Below are 24514 nucleotides of genomic sequence, written 5' to 3' on the forward strand. Positions count from 1 at the left end.
CTGGGTTTAAAAGAACAGCATTCACTAAGGTTCTAGCTACGAGCTTAATGCTAAAACACAGTAGGAACATTATATATGAACAGACTTTTAAAAATGAGCTTTTGTAGTCCAAACAAAAAAATGTCAACAAGTAAGGCAGAATCACTATACTGAATGTCCTGTGGACAATTTGCTTTTAAATGGCAGGTACCTCAGACAGAGAGAAGCATTAATCACTGGGTCTGTCAAATGGGTTGTAAGAGACAGGCATATATTCACGGGAAGAAGGAATTCTAGAATTCATGGTTTGGTATGTCACACCATATATTATATTCCTTTCCCTCCCTTAATTTTTCTTTTCCAGAACTGCAAAAAGGTGTTTCAATGCCTAGGCCAGATGCATGTATAATTGCAAAAGTTGGCAAAGAAACAGTTTTCTTGGCAGCAGCAAAGAAGTCCATTTCAGACGAGACAATTTTCTCCATTTACCTGACAACCGATGGCTCTGTTCCTGTCACTACTCCTCTCCTTCCCCCATAGTAGCTTCATGAAAGGCTTCTAGGAAGTACTGGTACATGGCCATGCTGTCCATCAAGCACAGTTCTAAGTGGCATTCTGGTTTTTTTGAGCTCTGACCATGAAGTCACAAGGCAAGCATTTTGTTAGTGACCACAAGGATAAAACCCCAGCCTGTCCAAGGAGGAATAAACTAAGAGCTTTTTACTGTAAAAAATGTAGCCCGAGACCTTGAAGCTGTCAACTTTCTAGGGGCCTTTGATGTACTTGTGCAGGATTCTCACCTTCTTACAGTCTATAAGGGCTGATAATATCAAAGATGTCTAATCTTTTCATACAGCTGGTTCCTATAGCTGGTTATCCAAGAACAATATGCTAGCTAAGGACAGAACTGTGCTTATCTGGAATATGACAGCAAATACAGCTTTTCTATTCACAGATTGTTAATCATTTTTCCATCCCTAACTCTCTGTTGTAATGTGGGGGGCTCTGTGGCAAATGTCACACTAGCAGGATGCAAAATTCCAATTGCATAAACCAGCACAAATTGTTTGTGCCAAGTTGTTAGCATAATGCCTGCAGAACTCAGAAAAATTAAACTTTTTAAAACATCCTCAAGCCATGCTGAGAAAATAATATATACAGTGGTTCTGCTTTCCACTACTAGGGAAAGATTTTTCGTTTTTAATCTTTAAGCCACAGGACTCTTTAATTAAAATACTGAAGCAGTAAAACTTCTGGACAATATCAAACTTAAATGAGAGTTCTCATATTGTTCCACTGTCTTTTTGACTGACAGAACAAGGACTGCAGCACTGTCATAGCTGCCTGAAGCAAATGAGGATAAAAAGTTAACCTGGACAAGTGCTGTTCATTGGAATAATTTATTCTGAGATCATTCTTCTGCTTTACATCTTTTCTGAAACATGCAATTTTGGCACCTCCCACACTGTTTTTATTGACAGTAAGTAATCTAAGAGAGAAAGGGAGGGTGCAAAAACTGTATATATTCTTTAATGGCAAAAGTCCAAGTTGCATCAGTTCTTCCATCACTGTGTATGTTTCAACTGCCATCATTGAAGAAGGGAAAAGAAACTGAATTACCACAAGTACATAACAGTACCTAAGCCTTTATTTTTATTTCTACCCCAGACCAACTCCTAGTTTTATGTCTTACTGAAGAGAATGGACCAGTCAGAAAACCACAAAATGCCTGAGGTGGGAGAATGCCTCTGGAGGTTGTCTCACCCAGCTGTTGCTCAGAGGAGGGTCAATTAAAGCAGGCTCCTCAGGACTGTGTCCAGTTGGGTTTTTAGTATCTCCAAAGATGGACATGCCATAACTCAAGGGCCTAAGTAAACTGCTCCAGTTAAACCATTTCACAGTAAATGTATTTTTCTCTTATGTTTACATGGAATTTCTTGTATTTCCATTTGTGTCCTTTGCCTGCTGTCCTTTCATGAAGTATTACTGAGATGGTGGCCTCCTGGATTGCTGTGTGTGACAGACAAGACCTGAGGATGTGTATTCTGGGAACCAGTGCGAAACCATCATTGTAAACTCTCTCCCAGCAGACCTTTGTTAGTATTCCAAGGGGACTGCCTGGCACTTAAGGAAATGGCCTGCATAGAGAGACAATGATAGAGACCAGAACTGGCAAGTGAGTGAAGGTCTGCCCCAGATGTTCAATCTGATATGTCTCAATCATGCCCAGTAATTGAAACAGGCCTATAAAAGAAGGAGCTGTGGTGATGGGTTTCAGGAGTTTCAGTGAAACCAACCATCCCCTGTTGGCTGGCTCAGTGCAGGACCCAGGACCAGTGATATTTGTTATCTATCTCTTCTAATTTTTCTCCTCCTACTTTCTCATTTTCTCTTTCCTCAAATCATTAAGTACAACAATGATTACCACTGTTTTTTTTTTCCTCAGGTTGCACAGCCTGAACGCATTGTGACTTTTGTGATCTAAATAATCAGCCTTTATGATTGTGCAGCCTGAGCATACTTAATAATCAAAGTATCAGCTTTTCTGAGTTATTCCTTCTATAATTCTAATTAAATCATATGTTCAAATACAGTCCTTGAGTGTTCTTTCAGCTTAATTTGATCAAGGGGTATCTGATGCTTGAGTATTTTCTCGGACTATAATGTTTTACTCACTCTCCCTGGAAGGGTCATGTCTGATACTAAGGTTGGATCACTAAGTCCATGTCTGACACCTGGGCTCCTCTCTGAGAAGGAGTTTAGAAAGCAAGGGGGTCCAATATCTGTCTAAACAGATATTCAGTGTGTTGCCCGTGCAGCAGATACCAGTCAGTCAAGCAAACCTCTTTCAAAAAATGCAATTTCCTTCAGGAAAAATCCAGTTTTGCTCAGCAAATTTCTGTCTTATGCATGGAAAAGGTAGGACTTCCTTTGTATGTTTACCTAAACATTAAAGAACAAGACTATCCATGCAAATTTAAGAAAATGACTGTGCAAGTGACCTATGTTATATCAGAGAGGTGATCTGTGGCACAGCCACACAAAGACCCTGGATGTGGCACTCGGTGCTATGGTCTGGTAACCACAGTGGTAGTGGATTAAGGGTTGGACTTGATAATCTCAGAGGTCCTTTCCAACCTGGATGATTCTGTGGTTGATCCTGGACCTGGATTCTGAGGAGAAAACATAAACTACTCTAAAACAGCAGAGTCGTCAATCCCAGGGTAGTGGCACAATCTTGTGTCAGGTCCATGATCTTGCTAGATGAAAAATAATCAGCTTAAAATAAAGGTCCCATGTTCCCCCTACTGCATTTAGGTGTTTGCTTATGACGGAAAGAGTACATACTGGGCTCCTCTATAGGAGCAGTTAGCAACACTTCTGATTGTGGCCCTGAATGTGATCTCTTTCAGTGCAGGGGATGTAAATGCTTTATAATGAATGAGGGCAGAGCTGACAAGACAGATTTTTGCTTTAAGGAAGATACACTTCTCTCTTAGAACTTTGGCATATGCTTTCAGTGAAAGGCAGAAAACTCATTCTGATTTTCAAAAATATTAAGTTTTTGGTAAAAAATCAATAAAAAAGACAATTAAACTTTTCAAGAGGTTGAGAGTTTACAAAGGCTATGCTTAAACAGGAAATCAGTGCACAGTTGTGTGTAAAAGAAGCAGTCTTAGCAATCTCAGCAAAGGAGATGCAGAAGATGAATTACAGCCACCAAAGTGCTTTCCTTGCACGCCTCTAGAAAGTAAAACATACAAATAATTTTTTTCTCCTTCTAAGTCATACTTTCAGCAGACACTGCTTATGTCGTTATAACAATTTCCAAGGTATGGAGATTTCTCTGCATTTCTAGCCTTCAGAACTAAAATGACATTTCCAGAACATAGTCCTTTGTGCCTCTATGGTTGTACCATGCTACCAGGAATCACTTGTGACAATAGCAGTGATAATAGTTACATATCAGGACTAAATTCACATAGCTCTTGACTACAAGAAACAATGGGATCTTAAACAAAGGGGAAGTCTCCATGGAGAAATAAGGAAAAGAGTGTTTGCACCTCAGTCATTATACATTCTGTTAAAATTCATACCAAACATTGCCATTGCACCTACAAATTAAGACAGAAAAAGAATTGTTCACTCCAGGATAAAAGCCATATTACTTGCTGGAATTTAGTGAAATTTCCTCTAAGCTGAAGATGCTTAGAGCTCTTCTCAGAAGGTAGGGAAAGATAACATTAGGTCTATTTAATTCTGTGCTGGCTATGGTGACCTTAAGAGTACAAACCAGCTTACAAATTTAGTTTTACGCTTCATTCTAAAATCAGAATTCTGTAGTGTTAGAACTATTATCTGCTTGGGTTAATCTGAAAGCAAAGGGATATACTGGAAAAATGGACAAAAAGCAACTATTGCTATATGAAAAATATGAGGGCTTATTCTCCCTTCACAGTACAGTAGCAGAGAAGATTTGGCTGACTCAGAGATCAGGCGCTAAGCAACAAGCATTTCTTTCCAGTAAAATAGAAACACCTAATAAAACAGCTTCTCTTCTGCAGTCACACTACTGCAAAGAGCCATTTTCCCCCCAGATACAACCATACCATCTCCCACATTCTGTATCAGCTCGAAGCTCAAGAGGCCACTGCTGAGTAAGCAGGAGAGACAAATGGGGCAGAGACTCCTGGGGAGTCCAAATCACCACTGTGAAAAAAATCACTTGTTCAAAAACCATTGTGCTGCTTGTCAAAGCATTTTGATAGAACGGTATTGGGCATCTGTGCTCCTTAATTCAAACAAGACTTTCACCACTCAGAGTATAAATTTTTGAGAATGCCAAATTTCAGGACACATGCCAGCCAGTGCCCCTGGTTCACTGCTTTCATAGCCCCAACACCTCCTTTTTCTTGCAGAAAAAGGAGTGCAGAGAGAAGCCAGCTGAGAAGTCAGGACCTAGATGGAAATTCTCACAGACATGACAGTCCCCAGCAGTAGTGGTTCAAGGGTTGGACTTGATGATCTCTGAGGTCCCTTCCAACCCAGCCAATTCTATGATTCTATGATTCAGTGGGAACTCAAGCTGAGTTGCCTCTGAGCAATGCCTGGCATACACTTTTCAGCTGCAATATGCTATGCTTAATCTTTTCTCTATCAAAGGGGAATAACCGAGAGACTAAGTAACTTAATCTACATTTAAAAACCCCAAAACAACTCAACTGTGCTATTGTGATTGTACCAGCTACAGGTAATGTAGCTTTCTGGTGTACAAACAATGTTAATAGCTACAAGGGCAAAAGTTATCTATCATGTAATAAAAGCAGGATTCAACCTGGAATGATAAATTTAAATAGATAACAGAAAAAATACAGAATGAGGATGTGAAAGGAAATTAGGAAATGTTCTGAGCTGGGAGATTTATTAGTCTATAGATCTACATCTCCTGACAATGTAAAATTACACTTTCAGAGCATTATACCAGATGCAGTAATGAATAAATCTAAACTAGCAGAGCTGCACTAGATGACCTTTACAGTAAATCTCATTTTTAAAGAATTCCCTAGCTTCATAATGGAAAAACTTTTTCCCCCCTCATGGTCAGATGCAAAAGGAGGTAATAGAGAAAGTTTAAAACTAAAACTTTTAAACATATATTTGCAGTTGTGCTTCATGATGGCCCATATATGCATGTTACCTCATCTCCAGAGCATTTTGCTTTGCTGCAATAGCTAATTCTGGATTTTAATAAAAATGATGGTGTATAGAAACAGATGTATAATCTCCCACATTCAATACTTTGAAATTTTATTTTGGCAAACGCTTCTCCAGTAACAGAAAATTCATGGTATTATCTGCTTCTTTGTAAGAGAAGAAATGCAGATGTGAAAATATTCCCTCATGTGTGACAGGAATAATATTCCCCATGAACAATACAGATATTATTCCATATAATTAAAAGAACTTAGCACTCTCTCCTGAGGAGGTGAAATATCTCTATTTCACAAAATGTATGCTTAACCAGAACTCAAGTATAAAAGCTGCATATGCACATCCACTCTCCTCAGTGTTCAGTTCAAAGCACTAAGAATATAGAGTTGGCAAAACACCTGTGAGGTTATTGAGACACTGTCATAAAACAATTTTAGCTAAACAGAAAATGAAACAACAGAAACTGTGCCTTGAATCTGAGCAAGTTGCTATCCTGTCAGCTACTGCTGAAATGTCTGTTTTATCACTCACTTCCAACTTTATTTCCTATGAGGACAGCCAAGCAGTGCCTTGAGCCAAAGCCCATCACACCTCCTAAGGTCCTTCCCAGACTGAATTATCCTATTATCCTACTCACTTCATGATGTTTTTTGAGGTATTTGTTTTGGGATTTTTTCTGTAGCACACTTATTAGGAATGATGCCTTTCTCTTGTTAGCAGGCTAATTATAATTTTGTTCTCTTTCGTCCCCACTCTCCAACATTTTTCTTGGAATTATGATGACTGGCCATCCATTCACCCAGTTTAACACCTTCTACTGGTCCCATAATTAGCAACAGCAATTCATATTATGCTTGAATAGTGGAATTTAATACATATCTGAATTGGATAAAGTAAAGGTGATTAACTGCAATAGCAGAGTACCAGACCCAGGAAGCCTATTTTTCTATGTTGATTGCAATGGTCTAAAAATAATATAATGACATCTTCCATTAGCAAGGAAGTTGCATGCTGTTTCTCTCCTTCCATTTCTCTCAGAAATGTAGATTTATTTCAGAGCCGATTTTTACCAAATCCAAACCCAATATCTACATACCTTTCAGCACAACAATCTTGTATCTATCCTCATCACTTCCAACTGTCACAAGTCAGGCATATTTTGCTTAATGGTTAACTTAGTGGTTTCAGTATTTTGTTTGTTTTATATGCCACATCGTTCACTTATGGCCTAGATGAACTCCCTACATTGATTTTAAGAATGTAAACACTATTTTTATTACTTGATTTGTGCTTCTTACATTTCCAAAGTGTGGCATTCAAAGTAAGGAATACATACAGCAGTCAGATGTTTTCTTTTTGGAGTGAAGGAGCTGGCCAAGGGCTGGAAACACTATTCCAGCTTGAGAATGTGAGAGATGCTGCTCTTCTGTCTGAATCAGATACATAAAACCATGAGTCTTCAACTGAAAGAAATCCAACCTGTGCCAATTCAAAGCTGCCTACAGCAAATGGGATGATTCTGGCTGTGGGACATGATGGTGCTTCAGATTCATGACAGCAGTACAGAAAGAATTTTCCATTGTGTTTCTTCTTCTTCCCTGTCTTCCTCTTGCTGAAATTTTAAATTATTGTTCTTTGCTATTAGTTCTTGGAGAAACTCTTCAGAGATACCTGAACTATACTTGAGGAAGCTGACAAGAGGAATGGATACAAGCTAGGTGCTCATTATGCCTTCATAGCAAAATTGGGTACTCAGCATTATGTTATATAAAATAGGTTAACAGCACTTTTCCTTTGGAATAGACTTTTTGAGTACTTTAAAAGAACTCCAGACTAGATTATTCTGCAATTTCATAAGCCTACTCAGCTCTGGTTTGACATCACAACAGAATGGTAAGCTCTTTCCATTTCCACACACATGGACCTAGACAATGTCACAGCCTTATTTCCTTGTTACAGGCTCATTGATTGGAAAATGAACAAGAAGATGAGTTGTAGAACAGGCCAAAGTGCTCTCCTACATCTCCATAAGCTACAAAAACTAAGGTGAGATATACAGAAGAAAGTCAGAAATGTTCCACTGACCTCCAGAGATGGATATCCCAATGTTTAGTTTTTATCAGAGCCAAGCTATGCTGGACCTTCATAAACATACAAGTAGCTGAGAAGAAAATTAGGGCACCACAGCACTTCAGACTATTCAACTTGTACTAGTGAGGCATCTAGAAGCCTACTTGGGAGCCAGTCTTAAACAGCTATTGATGAAAAGGCTAGCATTTTCCATGTGAAATTGTATTCAACAGTATATGTGCTATTTTCCACTGAGGTTTTTGTTTTCCTGCCTTTACAGTGGCTAGCGTATGCACTGTTATATTTAGATACATTCTTATGGGCTAAATAGCCATAAAGCAGCAGAGAAATCACCTTTTTAATCCTTTTTTACTATGGTATAAGACAGATTGAAATTTTTAACAATTATGAAATATTTCACAAATTGTTCATGATGGTCATTTAATTTCTGGAGTTATTTGAAATATAGTGCAGTTCTTCAGCTGGGAATGTAAATATACTAATACTTTAACTTAACACAAGTATAATTTTTTAAATCAAATACAAGTACATTTTAAAGGAGTTTAAAATTTCCTTTGCTGATGATTATGCCTGTAAGTCTATAATCATTCTGCAAGCTTCAGTATTTAAATGAAGATAAAAAAGGAGCAACACTAATTCACAAATATTAACAAAACCATGGAAATACCGAAAATATTTTTCACTCCATGTGTAGGTTAAATTGGACTTTGATATGAACTGCTAGACTTTTATTCAATAATAATTACAAATCTAACTACAGACATTTGTGAAAATGGAAGACAAAAAAGAAAAGGCAGCCTTGGTATTTAAATGCTGCCATAGTTGGACATCAAACGTTCTGAGGAAGGAAGTGTTCCAATTCCATCTGTTGCAATGGTACAATGACATCCTAGATTTCAGACTCCTACTTAAAATCTGTGCAATCAATCGTCAAGTTTTTTTTCCCCACAAACTTATTTTCATTTAGTTACAAATATCTGTAACAAAAATTCATGAAACAGAAACTTTTAAAATACTGTGATGCTTACAAAGATAACAAACTGCTATGTTTTCTGTGGGATGGTTTTGAGGTTTTATTTGGTTGATGTTTTTGTTGCTTTTTTTTTTTTTGGTTGGTTGGTTTTTTGTTTCTTTTCTTATTTTTTTTTCATTTTTTAAAAATACTTTTCCAATACATCATGTTTATTAGATGCCATCTCTATTCAAAAGTAATTTGTGACAAATTGATAGGCAGCTTGTGCATACACTCTCCACTTTCTTAAATGCAGGATGCTGCGGTCTATAATTTAAAGGTTTCATAAATACATTCCTATTCAATTCATTGATTTTAATTAAAAATGTAGGTACTGTTCAAGAATTTTCTTTGTTTCCTTACTTTCAGTCTTGTTTCAAAGAGGAATAGGATGAGTAAGAGAAAATCAACCACTTAAATAGTGGGAGACTATAAAGTTTTTAGAATCATAAGCTTTTGGTAAATTCTTTTTCTGTATTGAGAACACCTAAACACATCCATTTTGAATTGAACTTTTAAAAAGCATTTTCCTGTATTTTTTTTCTGGATGGGTGGGTGGGTGTCAAGAAATATCTGAAAATATGCACCATTTAAGCAGGAAAGTTATTTTTCTTAAAAGCTGCTGACTTCTTTCCCATTTATCTTATCAGCTAAAAACTGTAATAGGGACATAAGGAAATCCTCTCTTACAGAATGTCCAACAAGATCATTGTTGCAACAAATTGAACTTGTCATGCCCAGATTGATGTGGACCCATGAGCAAACCCACTGAGCTGAACTGGTACAGCAACCTCAGGAGGACTGGCTGAGGGAGAAAACTAAAACTGTAAATTTGGCCAAATCCCTCACTGATGTTACCTCAAGTGTCCTCACTGACAGAGCAGAAAGGATCGTGCTTAGCTCTCTGTAGGTGCTCATTGAAGCAAGTACAGAAATTAATTACGTGAGTTAAGAGGTTCACTCCAACCATGTGGATAGTTACACGTTTCTAAAGAGGGAAAAAAAAGTTTGCTAAACATACAGCAACTTTATTGAGCTTTGTTTTCAAACTGATGGCTCTTATTTTATTCCTCCCTTTTTTAAAGTAAACCTGGAGCATTAAAGATAGTGCATGTGTACATATCTGCACATGTAGACTCAGCAAAATCCCTATGGCACAAATCCTCCGTTTATTTTCTGCATCTGTTCTTAAACCACCTTATCCAGACATATGAACTCTAGTAGTACATCTTGCTACTATACTTACTTTATTTTTAAATGCAATTAAAATAACCATGAAAATTCCTGTAACCAATTAAGCAGTTTTAAACAGGCTGGTTGTTAGCAAAGCAAGAAGCTGTTGCATTTTTGTCACTTCTCCTAAACAAGCAAACCTTTAGGTATTGCTAAATCCATATGAACAAGTGTGCATACACTGAAAAAGGCAAAGGGATAGGAGGCAGGAAGTTAGAAGGAACAAGGTCAATAATATAAGGTTATTGCTGTAAGTTTGGTAACAGTCTGTAAGCAAGTTTACTTCTTCTTATACAACTCCCTACTCTATACAATAGATTGCAACCTTTTCTTACCATAGCAATGTTGTTTTTAGACCAATTTGCACTGACCCAGACAGGACCATATTACTACTAAGCTGGTACGGAACTTCTTTTGACTCACAATGCTATCTCCCTCCTAATAACAACAGTATTTGCCTTCATTGAAAACAAAACACAATGTACCAAGGAAATTCCCCCACACAGTAACATAATGAACTTAAAAAACTATAATAATGTGTCAGAGCTTTTTATCTTTTGGGCCCCAAAGGTCCAAAGTAATTTTAACTGCACCATTTTACATCTAGAGTAATAGATCACGTTCAAGACCTTGAATGCTAGACTAGCAACAGCTCAAACAATTTGCTTTGGCTTAACAAAAACATTAAATTCTGTATAGGTATTTCTTTTGCAATGCAGAGGAAGAAAAATAGAATGCAAAAAGCTACAACTTGGCTAGAAGTCAACACAGATTGGAAAAACCTTCTGGAACAGGAAACAAAACAAAGCAAAGTGGTGAAGAGAGGTGAGGATTTAAAAAAAAAAATCTTCAGTGGGTACAAGAGATCATTACTTCACAGACATAATACAAATTAGTTTTTCTTTTGCTATTTTAACAACTACACCATGAGCAAAACAAGCAAATCCTGTTCATTTTTCAAGGCCATATCTGAAATGCACCCTTGATCACACCATTGTTGATTGTAATGGCAGGTCATAGATATGAACAAAATAGTTAAAAGCAGTGATTTAATGCAAATTAGTATACTGATGGTCAGGAAAACACTAAACTGTCCTATTCTTGTCACCACTTCAGAATATAAGAATTTGAATCTGCTGGCATTTTTCTAAATACTTGTAAGCAAATAAGCAACAACCACGCACTTCTGAATTACCATGGTAATTTTTTAATGTCACCCACTTTGTTTATAGGTCAAAAACATACTATTTATGTTGTGGCAATTTAATTCACTAGTGTAGTTCTTTGATTAAAGACTTTTCTATGGAGACATCTATAAAAGGCATAGAAGTAAGGAATTCAAGTCAGAATAATTGTAAAAGCTGCTTTCCTGCAGAAAACCTTCACACTTAAATGTCATCAATCTGCACACATCACTAGCTGCAAAATTCAAAAGGAAAGAGGCTTGGAATTGTAAGGGGAATTAATCATTAACTAATGGGATGCATTCTTAGACCAAGATTATTTAACATTTATATCAATGGACTAAAAAAAGAATGAAAATGGCACTGAAAAAAGGTAACAGAAAATAAAAGACCGGTGAATGACACAAGAGCTGAATGCTGGGTGAGCAGCATTTACAGTCCAGGGAATTCAGAAAATCAAGAAAAAAAAAGTGTGGTTTGTTTTTGTTTTTTTTTAAAAACTACTCAGAATATGTATAGTAAAAAGATAATTTCCAAACAGAGGGCTTGGTAGTTCTATTATACAGCAGGCTCTGGATTCCTGGAGCTTCAATACTCCATGGACTTAGGAATCTCAGAGACCCATTTCGAGGTGTCAGAGCTCTTTCTGGTATTTCAGCCTTGGCGCTGCTTCAGAGACAGGGATTTCTCAGCAAGCATACCCAACAAGTTACACAAGTTTCAACATGGCCAACCACACACAATGTTATACATTTAAGAACAAACAAGATGTAAGATGTAAATAATAGGATTGAAAATATCAGTCCTGCAAATGCATGATTTGGAAAAGTGACATTACAGAAAAAATAAAACCCAAACCAAGCAATAAACATACTCTCACTACAGGTCTATTGTTAAAATGGGTAAACAAACCTTTAAACAGTTAAATGCTTAGGTATTAAGGTAGAGAGATAGTAAACAGGAATAGAAAAGATGTATTACCTTTATACCAAGCTCCTGGAAATTTATGCCCTGTTCTGGCAATTATACTTTAGGAGGGATGTTTAGGATACTTAGGGTACTTTAGGATTAAATATGAGGAGATGAAAGAATTATGAGAATGATGAAAGGATGTGAAAACACACATTTGGTGACAAACCCAGGTTGCTCATTCTATTTCTTTTAAGCAAGAGAAGGCTAGAAAATGATTTGATTATAATCTCAAAGTTCCTATGCTGGGAGATAAAATTAGGTAACAAAATACCTTTAAACGTAGAGGATAATGGTACATTTATAATTAAGGTTGGACACAGAAGCCATTTAAACACAGGCTAAAAAATGTAAACTTTTAACAACATGAGCAATCAGGGACTGGAACTACTCAGCAAGCCTGTTAGAGTATTCTCTAGTACTGGGATCTGATACAAACCATGGAGGCACTATAGTAAAGTTCAACTACAGCTACCTGGGAGGAACTAAACTTCAAGAAAATTCACTGGTGTGAGGTATGCAGCACAGAGAGTCACAGTATTCTCTCTTCACCTGATACTCTAGTATGAGAAAACACAAAGTTTAAAAAAAACAGCAAACCAAACAGAAATCCAAATCAAAACCCCCAGTCTCTTTTACTAATATTAGTGTAGTTTTGGGAGTTACCACCATTCCTCTGCATTGAACTTGTGCTCATCCAGAGGGTTATGTACAGACAGTGTAAAGTCTTAATGAAAACTAGGTAAAATTTGTAAAAAATATGTAAAAATTATTGGAAAAATTATTTTTTTATTCATCTTTAATATGCAATTAGCAATTTAAGCATCAAGCATGTTTTCATTGTGCTTTTTGTTATAAAAAATATCACTTATCAGATATGAGCTCCTTGATATATCTGTATTCTGTTCTTTCCCTTGTCACTGCACTGTTTATTTAAGATTTTAAGAAAAGTTCTGTCTGATTTATAACAAAGCCTCTAGTTTTGCTATGTAGCCCAATCTGCAGACTAGATTAGGGTTTCATAAGCCAGCACACTCGGGTGCCACCACCTCAAAAAGGGAGACAGCCAGGTGTCTTCCAGCAATAGGATCAGCAATAATCAACTGCAGAGGGCTGCAAATGCTTTGTGAAGGGGCCCTTCCCATTTCCTCAGGGACAAACAAATAGCTTGAGGTTCCCCTTTCTGTTTATTTCATGCATTTTCCTTCGAAGACAGTTACATCAATACCAACTTGCATCCTGAAGAACAAATAGCCTTTATGTACTATTATAAATAAATAAGGTCCCACTAAAGTTCCAAAGAGATGCTTAAGATTCAATGGCATTATAGAGGCATCCTTTAATGATAATGATGCACCAAAAAGATTAGAAGACCACCAGCAAAATTTGTGGTGTTAACAGTTCAGATGTATCCAGAAATTTTCAAATAAATCCCACTGTCAGATTTCCAACTCACAAAAAGAGCATAAAACTAAAGTTAGAAATAATGCAAGGAAAAGAAGTTTATCATCATACCTAAAATACTACAATGAGAAAGAAAGGGAATAGCAGTTCTTGCACCTGGGAACTTGATTTAATTTAAGTGCATCACAAGCACTTACTTTTAATGATAAATGACACCTTGTTTGAAATTAATCAGAGTCACCTCTACACTGCAGAGCACTAAGGAGTTCTAGAAGCCACTGGACCAAGCACTCAAGTAGTGTAAACAGATGTAAAGGCTCAGTTAGTTTCAATTAATCTACACAATTAATCTATAATGTAATAATCCGTAGTGATGTTTTATAAGAGGAAACAGGTTACTTGTCTCTCATGAGTTCAGTGAGGCTCCACCTGCCAGTTTTTCACAGCAGACTGCCTGACAGGCCCCCTGCCATCTCCCTTAGACACTGGCAATCTAAATTACATACTCTTTGTTGGTATACAAAGATAATTTCAATTATTTCTATTGTTAGCTGTACAGTTACTGTGTGTATATTCCTGTATGATGACATCTTTTATTCACATCTAAAATGTAAATACTTTGACGGGGTGAATGTGATATTGTATATAAAATATTCTGTGATCTTCTCACTCCATTTTCTCAGCACATTTAAAACTAGCCAGTTACTGCAATTTTCCTTTTACATCAGCAGAATCCCTTCCCTCACATTTACTTAAATTATTGAGGGCTATTTTTTAACAAGTTTCACTCACTCGGACTCCTCTTGCCTCAAAGGAAAAAAAAAATTCCTTCCACAAGGTTTCCTGCCATTATTAGGTCTTCCAAGTACCTGAAGTAAAAGTGTCATCTGAAAAGACTTAACATACTGGAGTGACATAGATATTGGGAGAAAGGTTTCTAGCCCATCTGGAAACTGCTGCTACTTCTCTTTCCATTAGTAGAAAGTAAATGATACCACACTCCATCTCAAACATCACATCTTCTGAGTTAAAGGAGTTACAACACTGGTGTCCATTCCACATTTGAAACAGCAAAATAAAGAACTCTAAAATATTTCTTTGAGGTCTAGTTATTGTCCCAAGAATAGGAATCAGTGCAACAGCAGCAGCCTGAAAAAGGTTTCAGCACCTCTATAAAAACAATACAGTCTCTCATCACAAGCACAGAACAATAATTTTTGTTGTAAAAATATTATTTTTACTCACGTGGTACAAAGCAGTTTCTGGTCCAGGCGTGCCCATGACATCTTGTCTCAATGAGTCCATTTGTAAACTTGGCAACAGTGAGTAATGGCTTGGACTACTACTCTTATCTCCCTTCTTTTTGGACTTTTTCCCAGTATCCTTTTTGCTATTCCTTTGAAACATGTAGTCTTCTTGACCTATTTTCTCATTGCTCATATAGCGGAGCAATGAATTTTCTGTTGAAAGAAAAGTAAGACAAAATGTAATTGTGAATTGTTGTACATATGTTAATTCTGCTTCCAAAATATATAATATTCTTCCTAAGATCTACTGTCAATTTTTACCTCTTTGAGACTATGTAATTAACAAAGCCCATCTGCTTATTTTGTCTGGATATAATAAGAAGGCAATGTTTTGGAAGGGAAAATTCATGTTTCTTGCAGTTTTCTGGTTTCTTTGACAATAAAAGGAACAGAGTATAGAAGAAGCCTCAAATCAATAAAATTTGCCTTGCAGTTTTCAAAAAGTGAGCAATGATACACTTATGATCATATCTGCAATCTTTTCTTTTGGTTGTGGTGCCATACACTTTAAAATACTTTGCTTTGAATATTCATTTGAGATAATTTACAGCATCATCCATACTTTTCCTGAATACTCTTCCAGCATCTACCAGCTTGTAGCTGAGGGACATCCTGAGCCAGAAGCCATGTTTGTGAATTTACATTTGTCTTTCATGAAATTTCCTGGTCTTCCCTTGCATAAATGTGAACTTTTAGGATTCACAACCTCCTTCAGCAGCAAGAGGTTCCTTAGTTCAAACAGAAACTGTATGTAGAGTCAGATCTTATTTTTAATCAGCACTCAACAAAGACATAGGATGTCTCTCAGGTCCTGTTTCAGAGAAAAACAGTGACAAGCCTGTTTCCTTACTTCATTCCACATGAGTTTATAAACATTTACTATGTTCTGCCCAAAAAATCTGTCAATCTGATAATTTCCAGCCTACTGCATTGACCCGGGTCTGGAAGCCACTCCATACATCTGATAATTTTTTTTGTCTTCTAAACCTTTTTCAATTCTGATGAAGAGACTAGAACTGCACACAACCCCAGCACAAGCAAGAGCTTACAAAGAAGCATAAATTTGTCCTCTATTCTTTTCCTATTAATATGAAAATGCTCCCTTTTTTTGATCCCTACAAAACAGTTAATATTTTTATGGAAATATCTATCGTTACTGTAACATTTTGTTCCTGGGCAATAACAGTCTCAGAGGCTATAATTTGTAATAGAAATTACATATCTGAGCCCCACAAGCAAGGATTTTGAAGAACTTATCCTGGATTGAGGTGAATCTTATGTTACTCTACAATATTTTAATCCAAAAAGAACTACGAAGACAGAAAAATGTGACATACTATTCTCATTTAAGCATAACAATACTTATCAGTAATAATCATACATTTGCCCTCTAGTATTATAAACTAAGGCCAGTTTCAAAATGGACTGGATAATACAGCCAAATCAACAAAATGCCAATATAAAGTTAAGCTAACTTCAGGGTTTGGTAGTCATGATTTTTTTTGCCTGGTTGAGCAACTTCCTCAAACTTAATAATGACTGCAAAAATTTAAGTATACATAATGAAAGAATCCAAAACAGGTTTACAAAAATACATATCTAAGCAAGCAGCAAAATGATGCTGAAATATACATCTTAAAGCATGATAAAACCCATAATGCCTTGCACAAGATATGTGGTAAGATCACTTACCTCTCCTACTCTCTCTTTTTATTTTATTGGGGTCTTCATAATCCCCCACCCAGTTATATTCTACTGGCATAGAAATAGGCCTTAGTTTCCCTGAAAACAGAGGAAAAAATTGAGAACATGCACCATAAGGCAGCATTAAGCTAACATTCTTTAGAAAAAAGAACAAATTATGTGCTAAGCTGCTATTCTACACAGTTGCCTATCAAAGAGGATCCAGCATGGCCTCTGAATAAGAGGTTAAGATTGGAGTTCTATTTGCTTTAACAGAGAAGAAGCAGCTAAGTATTTAATGGATCCATCAGTGACCGAGTAAGAAAAGAAGCAGAAATTCTCTAGATGTAAGTTCCTTTGTAGTGTTTCATCCACCGGAAGCAAAGTACATTACTATTTGTAAATTCACTTTGATTTCAGGCAGCATGAGACAGAAGAGGTGAAGACTATTATACCCTTTAAATTTTCATTTCAAAGCTGCTAGCTGATTTCATAAAATTGTGTGAGCCATGATTTCTGCTTTAAGATTCCACAAATACAGCTGGAGATTCAGTGAAAGCGTGCTATGCAGATTAGTAGGGTCACTTAAAGGGGTCTGAAGTTTTAGCAAGTTTAGTACTATACTGAAACAAAACAGACTAGTTTAGCATATGGCACAGTAACTGGAAGAATGAAAATGAAGTATTTTCACTACAGGGTGAGTCCTTGCTTTTTTTTTAATTGGTTGCAAAACTGAAATGTGGTAAAATAATTTGTTTTTAAAAGTAGCAGAGCTTAAAGTAAAAACTTCAGAAGTCTCATTAATTATTTTAGTAGAAAACTTCTACATAAAAGCAATTCCAAATTTTTGAGGTTAAATTGAAACTGACAAAAAAAAAGATATATATTCTGTACAGACCACAGGATCAGGTCACAAATACATCATTGCTCGGGCAATACAACCTAAATACTTAACATTTTGTTTGTGACATTTTACTATTTATTGACACATATTTAAGTCTGATTGAAGCTGGTGAGATTCAGACCACACAGTTAAGCCATTTCCTGAGCGGGGAGGTATTCAGCTCATGTTTGATGAGAAGTAACTTTCAAATAGTAACATTTTACTATTTATTGACACATATTTAAGTCTGATTGAAGCTGGTGAGATTCAGACCACACAGTTAAGCCATTTCCTGAGCGGGGAGGTATTCAGCTCATGTTTGATGAGAAGTAACTTTCAAATGTTACTTTTTCTACAAATATAACTTTCACTTATTTGTAAGACTAAACTCATAGTACATTACTGAAAGTATCTGCACACTTAAAAAGATACAAAACCCACATAATCAGGTGAAGTTTGATTGTTACCAAAAGCTACAGCCGCAACAAATTTTCTACCAAATCTCTAGCTCTTCAAAGTATGCGCTTTTTGTATCTGGCAGTAAAACTGCAATGACCAAATTTGCTTCTTCCCTTAAAGTCAAGTTTCATTTACCTGCTACCTACACTAATCTTGTTATCCCCCATGGATTCTCTAAATCTCCTTTTCCTGTTGAATACACACAAGAAAATTTTTTCCTTGGGATGTGAACAGAAGCTTTCTGAGGCCAATTAGCAACAATTATGCTACAGCAGGAAGCCAGCAAGAACACAAAAAGGAAATCTCTTTGTTAACATTGTCAAAAAGATTCCAATAAAGAACCATAAGATGGCCTTATTAACCTCTCATGGAGGACTGAGAAATATTATATTAAAAAAATTAACACCACCACTCAATTAATGATGAGTATGTGTTGAAAACAACTATTTCTCTAGGCCTTGGAACTGTGTTTGAACTTCTTCGGTGGGTCAACATAAGCCAGAAAAGTGTTTCACAGATTCCTGTGAAATCCTAAGGACATGGCTAGCCACAAATCTTATGCTAACAAATGCCATGTGGGAAACTTTAGAATTTAATGCTGAACTGGTAATATTTTTTAAAAATACACTTAAATGAAAATGGACCTGACAGTGTGAATTCATTAAAACAGAAGTGAGATCAACAGTGAAAGTCTGTATGAGAAATGTGTTAAATAATGATTGATTTTCAGTGCAGTCTTTGATCCACATATTTACAACCCTTTCGGCTACTATAACGAATAAAAAAACCTGTTTAAAGAGCTATCCTGTAACAAAATAATGGATTCATCAGTCCTTGAAGAAGAAACGTGTTCTATTTCACTGCAGACCAGCAGTATTAAAATCTAATATCTGGATCAAAGAGTATATCTCTGTCAATGGAACTGACTGTATGCACCAATTATAATGGTTGTACACTGTGCGTATGGTTATAAAACACCAGAGAACACTTTGAAATCAAAAGGATTGCCTTTTATGAAAATGTACCCTTTAATGACGTGTAAGCACAATGCTCCAGGTCCTGTGGATACTTCACACAGCTCAAGCTATTTCGGTGTTCCAGTATTTAACAGGTGGCTACAAAGAAGATGGAAACTCCCTATATACAAGGAGTCACATGGATAAGAGACAGGGCAATGGGCACATGATGTTCCTGGGGAGATTCCAATTGAACACAAAAACTCTCACCAGAAATTGTTTTAGCGCTTTCACCTTAAGTGAAAATCCAAGATGTGGAAGTAGCATGAATACACGTGTGTTTTTACATGCCAAGTTCCTCCTTGGACAGCATTTAACCTCAGGTAAAGAGGAACTGGTATACACATGAAGTCATCACTTCTCATACAGGAAGTTATAGGAGGTTAATACAGTGTTACAAAAAATACATAGTGCCATAACTCACACTTCATTTCTGGGACTAAAATAAAAGGATTTTAGAGAGCAATGCACAGGAAAGCACCATGCCACCTCTTGGTAAAACTTAAGTGGGTTTTTTCTTTAAAACTATTACATCTGAGCCATTTTTCCTAATCTGGAATTCTTAAATCCATGCAAGTCTTGCCCTTATACTTGAAGAATAATTCCATCCTCTATATGTAGTAAAAATATACAGGCTTCTGGCACTCTTTTTAATATAAAATGACACTAGAGGTTTATCTGCAAAATTAACAAAATTATAGAACTGATATTCAGAAAAATAATACAAAAAACCTGAACTTGCCCTCCCTATCATAGTAAGTGACTAAGTTTTCTTATACAGAATAAACTCTTGAAACTGAATTAAAGTAGTACAGAATTCTTAGAAAAAACATATGGCCCCTGGAAATATTTTCATGGTTAAAATAAAGCAGATACATGAAAATCTTAAAATCAACAAATTGTGATTATCCGTATTAGATCAATGTCATACCATATGTTGGTGTGCTTTCTCTCCTTCCAGGACCACTTGTTCTTCCTTTCTCATATTCATAGCAGTATAAAACTGCATCTTCTTCAACCACATTAAAGCGTTTCCGATATTCCTGGTCAAGAAATGAGTTTGGAGATTCGGATCCTGTATGAACAGGCTTGCCCACTATATGTCTGCCGACATCGTCACAGGGGAGATTTCCTTTTTCATCCCTTAAGTAAACAAGAGAAGTTTTTAATACATTGGGATAAGATACTGATGGTTTTGTTTAGTTTTGATTTGTTTTTACTGTGAATATTTCAATAAACATGGGAATATGTCAATATTTTATATAAGCACAAAACAGATGCACTCATAGCAACATCAGGATAAGACAACATATGTATAACAGTTACCTCACACATCTCTGCTCATTCAGCTCTTTTACAGACTGTATCCATCTTACTGGTTTCTCTTGAAAAGAATCGTGAAAATAAAGCTGGCAAGCAACTTACTCTTTTTTTTTTTTTTTTACTCATTTTGTGATTTAGTGAAGAGAAAGAATGTTGACCTTACCTCTTTATACTTGAATTTATAAATACATCAGAGAGTTTTAAGACATACCTATGTGGCTAACACAGGGAAATTTAATCTACATCCTTACAAACTAAATCCAGAGCAAGAAGAACTAGGAGCTGATAATGTACAGAGCACAATCAGTTTAGGCCTAGAAGTTGTACAGGTACATCCATGTGTAGGTACATCCCAGGACAGCAATGGATTGCAAGGCACACTTTGTAGCTTGTGTACACACCTCCAAGATGATTTTTTCCTTCCCAGCACAGTTGCCTTCTCTGAAAAAGCAAACTACTCAAAGGCATCAAGCAAGGGAGCAAGCTGTGCCTGGGGTAAGAGCCCTCTTTTTGCACTAGATGAAGCAGAACTCAGCCTCGTGGCAGGAGTGTGGCTGGAGGTGGATTAAAAGACCTAATCAGACAGTAATTTCCGGGCAGGAAAATACATGAGGCAGCCAAGAGAGCAGCTGGAGCCTCATGCCTTCCTTGGAACACTTCTTCCCCGCTGGACTGCCATGTGAGTCCCAAGCTGGCCAGCGTGTTGCTCCATACTTCCCTTGGTAGCTTGAGACTCTACATGAGGATGAACCAAAACCTCCTCATGGGATCCAGCCAGCCAGAGAAAAAAAAGCTCATGCTGTCTGTGGCTATGACAGTGACCACTACACTTGCTTTGCCAGAGCAGGGAGGGTTCAGGTTTTGAGAGGGGGCCAGTGCAGCCCCACTGGGGCTGTGAGCTCATCTCCAGTCATGGAAAGGCAACAGGATGGAGACTTACATCCAAGAGGCAAGGACTGATCGATACTGCAGCTACCATTGGGCTGCCAGAAGAAAACCTTTGTGATATGGAGGGTACCCTGAGCTGGAGGAATCTTTACTGTGAGCAAGGAGAGAAGTGCAGAGCCACCAGGCAAACCTTTCTCAAATGAGGGCTTCACCCCCAAGGTTATTCAACAAACTTGAGCAGGCACTGACTTATGACCAGAACTTCTAATCAAGTGTCACGGGGAAACTCTTAGTTCCTCTCTCTCATGCTGCCCGTGTGCAGTTATATCAGCAACTGTACTATGTCTGGTTATCATCACCAAAGTGACATGGCTTCAGAGTTTTACAATTTACATCAAAATACTGAGGCTTTTATTCTAAATCAGGGTTTCTTTGTTTTTCTCCCCTTGGAATGGCAACAACTGAGAAACAGATGCTGAACAGTTTGATAATACCTCAAGTAAAGATATGCTTCAGTATAGTTAATCATGGAAAAAAAACCCTCATGAAATACCAAAACAGATTATTCAGAAACATTGCACACTATGTGACATGTTTGTGAAATGAAGTATAGTCCATTAGTATTAAACTGATAAAAAATTTTCATAGCTTAACCTCCCTGTAAAATCACAGCTTGTACTAATATGTATTAGAGCATTCAATCACAATTGCTCCAAACTTCTTCATTATCATCATGATTTAAGGAATGTTAAGAATTACTGACCAAAATGCAATCTGAAGATACAGATTCCCAAAGCAGAATTCAATAACTGCTAAGCAGTGGTTATTAATGAAAAATACTTCAAAAAGGAGGATGCATTTCTTATCAAATGGAAGTATTTTTATGGTGGTAAATGTGATCCGTAGCAGACAAAGGCACTACTTTTAAAATTGCACAGTTCCACTTTCAGGAGCAACTGGTCTTTACCATGTAAGTACTGTATTCAGTAAGAAATCTAAGGCTACCTTTTGCTTGGCGTACTTTTTTTTGCAGTTTTTTTACAATAATGTGTTAAAGGATTGATTGTTTCCTGTGGATTTTCTGAAAACCATGTCCTTAAAATATGTACATACACATAACAAAATATCATTATCAGAGAAGTAAAAGAAACATTCAAACCCTATGCACAATTCAAGTGTCATGACTGACATTTTTATTTAATTAGAAGAAAAAAATAGTGAACTAGACTATGTATTCCATTTGTTCCTTTGTCACTCAGAAATACAACAGTAATTTTATGTAAGTCCAATTGTGTTATATGTGTTGCATTTGAAACAAAATGGTATTTTTTTTCTTTTTTCTCCAAGAAATAAAAACAAGCCAGGTAACAGATGAGTCGGGGATGAAGAAGGAACATGGGACTCAGCTTACAGCTTCAAAAAATGCTTGTGATATCATCTAAATCATGAAGTAGAAAGTCATTCTTTTGCCCTAGAAGGTTTTTTCGTATCTCTGAAGAGTTAAGAATTTATCGTAGAATCACAGCTTCCCCCACTAGGCAATTCAATTTGCCATATAACTCACTCTTGGATAACCCCCAGGAAAGTCTTTGTCAGTATCAGGTCATACATCTTATTAATTGGCTAGAAGAATTATTGGTTAGAAAGTCTAAAAAAATCAGCTACAAGAAATTCAGGTACAAGAGAGGACATGTTGCCCTTACAATATTTCCAAGAAAGTTAACTAAAAGAAAAGCAAGAAGTAAATTAAAAATACATTGGCTGGACATATGATAGCCTGTGTCTAAGCATGTAGAACTTTCAGGACTATTCATAGGCCATAATTATGTCAGAATTTTTGAAAAGCAATATCTGTATACATTATGGAATTATGGTCCTGTGAGGGTAGAGTGATGTCTCTGCAAGCAGGACCTGCTACTTTGTCCAAGCAAGCCCAGAGACCTGGGAGAGACAGAAATGACTGTTCCAGGTGGGAGGTCAGAGTAGCAAATATATTTACAGGGAACTGCGGAGTGACCACACTAAACTACACTGAAAATTGCTCAAACACTATCAGATCAAATATACCTAAAGAAAGCACTATAGCAGAACAAACCACGACTCTTGTTGAAGTTTAACCTTTGTCGCTTTTAGCTCAGCTTCCCTTCCTCTGTCATAGTTATTAGGGAAGGGGACAGATACAAACTCTTTTCCTAGTTATAGATTCAGGGTTTCAGAAAACTTCTCTTCTGAAATAGGATGAGACTGTTACAGACAGTTATCTGATGTTATCAGATGACCTGATATTTGAGAAAATAGGGTATTGAACCTTCTTATCTAAAGGCTGTTTATTTTGCAGAGAAGGCTCTGATTCAGATCATTGTTGGTCTGACTGAGCCTATCTACCTTTAGTAACCAGTTCATCTGCAAAATAAAGTATTATCAGCCTAATCCTGCAGGGCAGGATGATAAATGGCTATGAACAGAATGTCCAGATATTTACAAATATTTTTTACATTTGATTGCACCTGAAGTGATCTTTTTTACCTTGGAACATAAGGTTCTGTTGGAGGAGGGGGTATGTAGAGATCCTGAAGGGCAGAGCTGTCTCTTTTTGTTGGTGTGCTGATAGTGCTTGATGGAGTAGCAACACTGCTTGTAGGACTTCTAGGAATAAGAGGCTGGTTCAAAAGAGAGAGAAAAATAATCAAGATTATCCTTATATATCATAAATTTTTAATTGAAAATGTTATAAACATGTTATAGTTCAGAAAGTTAAAGAAACAGTTAACGGTTCTAATGTGTTATGTGCTTTTAAACTGACTGGAAAAAAGGAAGACTTTATTAAATCACTGTAGCTGGAAATTATTGTAAGATTTTCTAGCAATCTACATCTGCAGAAAAATAAAATGAGAAGAAAATGTTGATTGCTTTAGTCTAGTTAATAACGTGTCTACCTAATAACAAAAGCTTTAGGCTACTTGGCTCATTATAGGTAAACTCAAGCAGAATAAAAAGAAAAATGGCAAAACAGGAATTACAACAATATCATCATATAACCTAAAATTAATCTAATATTAAACAAATGCTTAATTTTGAAAGAGTTTTTTCCCTTCCATCTTTTTGGAAGTCAGTCCTTGAAGAAATATTGGGATTAAAGAGAGCTCATAATACCTATCATTTCTGACCTAAATAACTACTGGAGGACACAAACATTTCACATTGAATTGATGGCAGAGCACCTCCAAATTCTGACTCAACAGTTGCATAGAAGGATCACTCTGCTAGCACTATTAAGAATACTTTATGGCAGACCAATAGGGCATTCCTGTGCAGAATAATCAGTTTTCTTTTTTCTACATATTAATCTTGACACTGTAGCATTATGCACA

At 36.6% G+C, this 24514-nt stretch overlaps 1 protein-coding gene across 4 annotated transcripts in view; it reads right to left on the reverse strand.

The window, feature by feature from the left end:
* CNKSR2 (connector enhancer of kinase suppressor of Ras 2) overlaps nt 1-24514 on the reverse strand; it is a 218128-nt gene that overhangs the window by 67580 nt on the left and 126034 nt on the right. For 2 of the 4 annotated variants that reach the window (XM_030448671.1, XM_030448654.1), the window contains 4 exons: nt 23670-23803; nt 19864-20075; nt 16584-16673; nt 14830-15044 (listed from right to left, as the gene is read on the reverse strand). In XM_030448671.1, the coding sequence (XP_030304531.1) occupies nt 14830-15044; nt 16584-16673; nt 19864-20075; nt 23670-23803 (651 nt within the window). The remainder of the gene's footprint in view (nt 1-14829; nt 15045-16583; nt 16674-19863; nt 20076-23669; nt 23804-24514) is intronic. The other 2 variants (XM_030448679.1, XM_030448663.1) reach the window with 1 other exon arrangement.

Source organism: Calypte anna, chromosome 1, assembly GCF_003957555.1.
Source record: "Calypte anna isolate BGI_N300 chromosome 1, bCalAnn1_v1.p, whole genome shotgun sequence".
Taxonomy (NCBI): domain Eukaryota; kingdom Metazoa; phylum Chordata; class Aves; order Apodiformes; family Trochilidae; genus Calypte; species Calypte anna.